This window comes from the organism of the source record quoted next, unplaced genomic scaffold (assembly GCF_019419815.1).
Source record: "Pyrus x bretschneideri cultivar Hongxiangsu unplaced genomic scaffold, Pyrus_bretschneideri_v1 Contig161, whole genome shotgun sequence".
NCBI lineage: Eukaryota > Viridiplantae > Streptophyta > Magnoliopsida > Rosales > Rosaceae > Pyrus > Pyrus x bretschneideri.
This window is the reverse complement of record NW_025999459.1, coordinates 96,240-99,771: the sequence shown is the minus strand read 5'-3', so window position 1 is coordinate 99,771 and position 3,532 is coordinate 96,240. Positions and strand designations below refer to the sequence as shown.

General features: G+C 36.3%; 1 protein-coding gene across 2 annotated transcripts; it reads left to right on the top strand.

The window, feature by feature from the left end:
* Window positions 1–366: 366 nt before the first annotated feature.
* LOC125475868 (3-isopropylmalate dehydratase large subunit, chloroplastic-like) lies at window positions 367–2,874 on the top strand. Of its 2 annotated transcripts, none has more exons than XM_048581223.1 (7): window positions 367–498; window positions 584–679; window positions 894–943; window positions 1,497–1,551; window positions 1,664–1,795; window positions 1,939–2,267; window positions 2,515–2,874. In XM_048581223.1, exons 1-6 carry the CDS (start codon window positions 403–405, stop codon window positions 2,254–2,256), a joined length of 747 nt encoding a protein of 248 aa, XP_048437180.1. In that variant the 5' UTR covers window positions 367–402; the 3' UTR covers window positions 2,257–2,267; window positions 2,515–2,874. The 2 variants fall into 2 exon arrangements, with proteins under 2 accessions (XP_048437180.1, XP_048437181.1); XM_048581224.1 differs by having other exon boundaries at window positions 383–498; window positions 584–638; window positions 865–943.
* The last annotated feature ends 658 nt before the right edge of the window (window positions 2,875–3,532 follow it).

Below are 3,532 nucleotides of genomic sequence, written 5' to 3'. Positions count from 1 at the left end.
TCTAGTACCATTTGCATGTGACACTTTCCAATATGAGCTATGAGTGATCGAGGTTGTTGTATCTGTTGATTCACAATTTCTGCAGTACTGCTTTATCTCATACTTTAATGTTATAATTGTTTGCAGTAATTTCTGTGAATTTTATTGTGTTTTCGTACTTTTCTGATTTCCTTCTAAAATTGCAGGTGCCACCAACATTGAGATCTGTGATGGATGGTGAAATGCTCGACTATTTGCTTGCCAAATATTTGATTCTGCAAGTAAGTTTAACTGTTCTCAAAGAATTTTTTTTTTTCACTCAGTCTGCATATACAAAGAAGTTAAAATTATAAAAGTTAGACTGATCATATGATTTTATTTGCTTAATATATAACACATCCAGGCTTGTTGTCTCCTTGATAAATGAATTTCATCTGGCAAATTATTGGTGAAATAACTGTTGCTGGTGGAACATATAAAGCTATGGAATTTGTTGGCAGCACTGTTGAAAGCTTATCTGTAAGTGAATTTTACTGTATGTATGATCATACCATTCATCTGGTTGTATCTGTTAATTACTCTTTCACAAACCTGTGCTGGACAGATGGAAGAACGAATGACATTATGCAACATGGTTGTTGAGGCTGGAGGTAAAAATGGTATTGTTCCTGCTGATAGCACTACATTTAATTACCTTGAGGTTAGTGCTACAAATCTTCAAATGTTACGATGGCTCTCTCTCCCTCTCTTTCCCCTCCTTTAGAGTCAGTAAAATGGAGTTGGGAGCACAACATTTTCACGTTTTTTATTTTTTATTTTTTGGTGGGTGGCTGTCACAAATTTGTTCTTTTTGAATCTCACATACATTTGTGTTGTGTAGCACAGGCTATATAATGTTTAATGTTGAACTGCAGGATAAGACGTCTGTTCCCTATGAACCTGTTTACAGTGATGCTAAAGCAAGGTAATTAATGCTACTGATTATCCACATTTTATTAGACCATTTCATGATCCAGTTTATAACGTTTGAACTCTGAAGCATGTATTTTGCTTTCAACGTGGACATGCACTCTAGAATCTTATGTTCCTATTAGATTTAATAACGTTTTAATGCGATATATTTAAAATAGTATTTCCTATGGTTTTGAGGGACTTTTGACGCACTGATGGTGCATTTGAATTTTGACAATGTTATGTTAGTGGATGAGACATCATTCTATCTTCATCTTTTTGAAAATATACTAGTAGAACTGTCACATTTAAAGTACCATGTGGTCATCATCTTATGTAGTTTAGTTCAGGTTGTCACGGACTACCTTATCATCATTTGTAAATCTACAGCAGATGTAAGAGAATTGGATGTTAAGCATACCTAGGATTTGAATATGCATATTCTTTTATATTCCTTTTTATAATATGCATATTCTTTTATTCCTTCTGTTGACTAACTTAAGATTTGTGAGATTTGGCTTTTTGGAATTCGTTTGTATTAATGAGTTTGTTTTGTGTGCATTTAGATTTCTTAAAGAGTACAGATTTGATATCTCAAAATTGGAGCCATTGGTGGCAAAGGTGAGCAGCACATAGATTGGTCTCTTATAGTTTAATCTCCCTTGTAGATATTCAATGATTTGTAATTTTGCCTCTCTTCCATGGTTAATTCATAAAAAGAATTGTATTCCAGCCTCATTCTCCAGATAATCGTGCTTTAGCAAGAGAATGCAAAGATGTGAAAATTGACAGAGTATATATCGGTTCTTGTACTGGTGGAAAAACAGAGGATTTTATGGCTGCAGCCAGAGTTTTTCTAGCATCTGTAAGGAGTCAAATCTTTGTCACATGAGTATTGGGATATTGTTTACATATTCTGTAATGCTGACTTCAATTGACATCTGAATGTTTTTTTTGGAAATTCTCTTTTCTTGGTTTAAGCTTAAAGATTTAATTCCTTTGCTGCAGGGGAAAAAGGTCAAAGTTCCCACATTTCTTGTGCCTGCTACCCAAAAGCTTTGTCAAGCTACAGAATTAAGTGCTTCGGTGACAACATCTGTATATATAAATTTATCAAGAAATTTTATGAAAGGCATGATGAATGAAATCTTGTTTATTGTATATTCTGAAATCTGCAGGTTTGGATGGACGTGTATAGTCTGCCAGTTCCAGGGTCTGGTGGCAAGACTTGCTCCCAGATATTTGAGGAAGCTGGATGTGACGCACCTGCAAGTCCCACTTGCGGTGCTTGCATGGGTGGTCCGAAAGACACGCATGCACGCTTAAATGAACCTCAGGCGAGTGCATACTTTCTGCAACACATTCATAAGGATCTATTGTGCTCTCCTGTCTTGGGGCAGCTGGACGTCACGCATTGTTGCATTTCACTATGTCGTCTTCGATAGAATTGGGACTGACTTCCCTGCCTTTGGGGTTCATAACCCAATTTGCAGATAACCTTGTTGCAAGGAGAACATCTTGGTTTTAATTTCAATTGTATTGAAAATAAATACTGGTAGATTGTTAACCATCTTGTCTTTGCAGGTATGCGTCTCGACAACAAACAGGAACTTCCCAGGTCGAATGGGTCACAAGGAAGGCCAGATATATCTCGCTTCCCCCTATACGGCTGCTGCGTCAGCTTTGACTGGTTACGTCACCGACCCGAGAGAGTTTTTGCAGTAGGCAGTTTTATCATTACAATCTGATCAGTGTATGTCATCTTTATATTCTGCAACTAAATGCTGTTAGATAGCAGAGATTACGGAATAATGGGTATAACATCCATCCTACAAGGTTTTATGTCTTGTGATTGTCTGGTAGCTGCCATATTGTATGTGTAATCGTTTGAGCATGTTAGAATGTATTTATGAAACGATGGAATAAAGAGGGCTTGTCGGTGAACTTCTCACACTCTGCAGCATAGTCTGTTCCAACACAGAACGGATGTGAGTTATAAGAGCCAGTAACACGATCACAATCAATGGTGAGATGCCTGCTCAATACCAGTAACTCTCAGAGATTACTCTCTGTATACCAAGAGCAGAGCTCTGATACCAATTGAAATTGGTATTAGGCGGAATATCTTGCTAATAAAAATTTTAACTTTGCACAGTAAGCTAGTCAAATGAGCTACCTAACTAGTTACAAGTTTTTCCATGACAGAAAGTACAGTTGCAAGAACTAAACTTAATTGACTAGTACGTCTAACTAGTTAGAGTCTACCTAGATTTGTCTGACAACAAAAAATCACAAAATGGAACACATTCACATATCTGTCCATTATGCAAACAACGATGACAAAACAATTATGAATTAAAGTAGGCTGGATTGACTAGTCAAATTCGCTAGTCAACTAAGTACAGATTCGTTAGTTAAACAAGAGCAAATCTATCAAACAGACTCAGTTTCCTACGAGATATTCTAGTCAACAACAATACAGTTCATTTTTAATATTAGAAAGCCAGAAAGAGAGTTTGGTGTCTCAAGGCTTCACAAAAATAAAAGGACTATAAAGCCCCTTAAACAAAAAAAATCTAAAACTAAAACTGAATTTGATACA

What these genes read in the sequence shown, in the direction of transcription:
- LOC125475868 (XM_048581223.1), top strand. Translation starts at nt 403, where the DNA reads ATGAATTTCATCTGGCAAATTATTGGTGAAATAACTGTTGCTGGTGGA. An exon ending in CTACATTTAATTACCTTGAG is followed by an intron (nt 680 to 893) that starts GTTAGTGCTACA and finishes GTTGAACTGCAG; the next exon opens with GATAAGACGTCTGTTCCCTA. An exon ending in TACAGTGATGCTAAAGCAAG is followed by an intron (nt 944 to 1,496) that starts GTAATTAATGCT and finishes GTGTGCATTTAG; the next exon opens with ATTTCTTAAAGAGTACAGAT.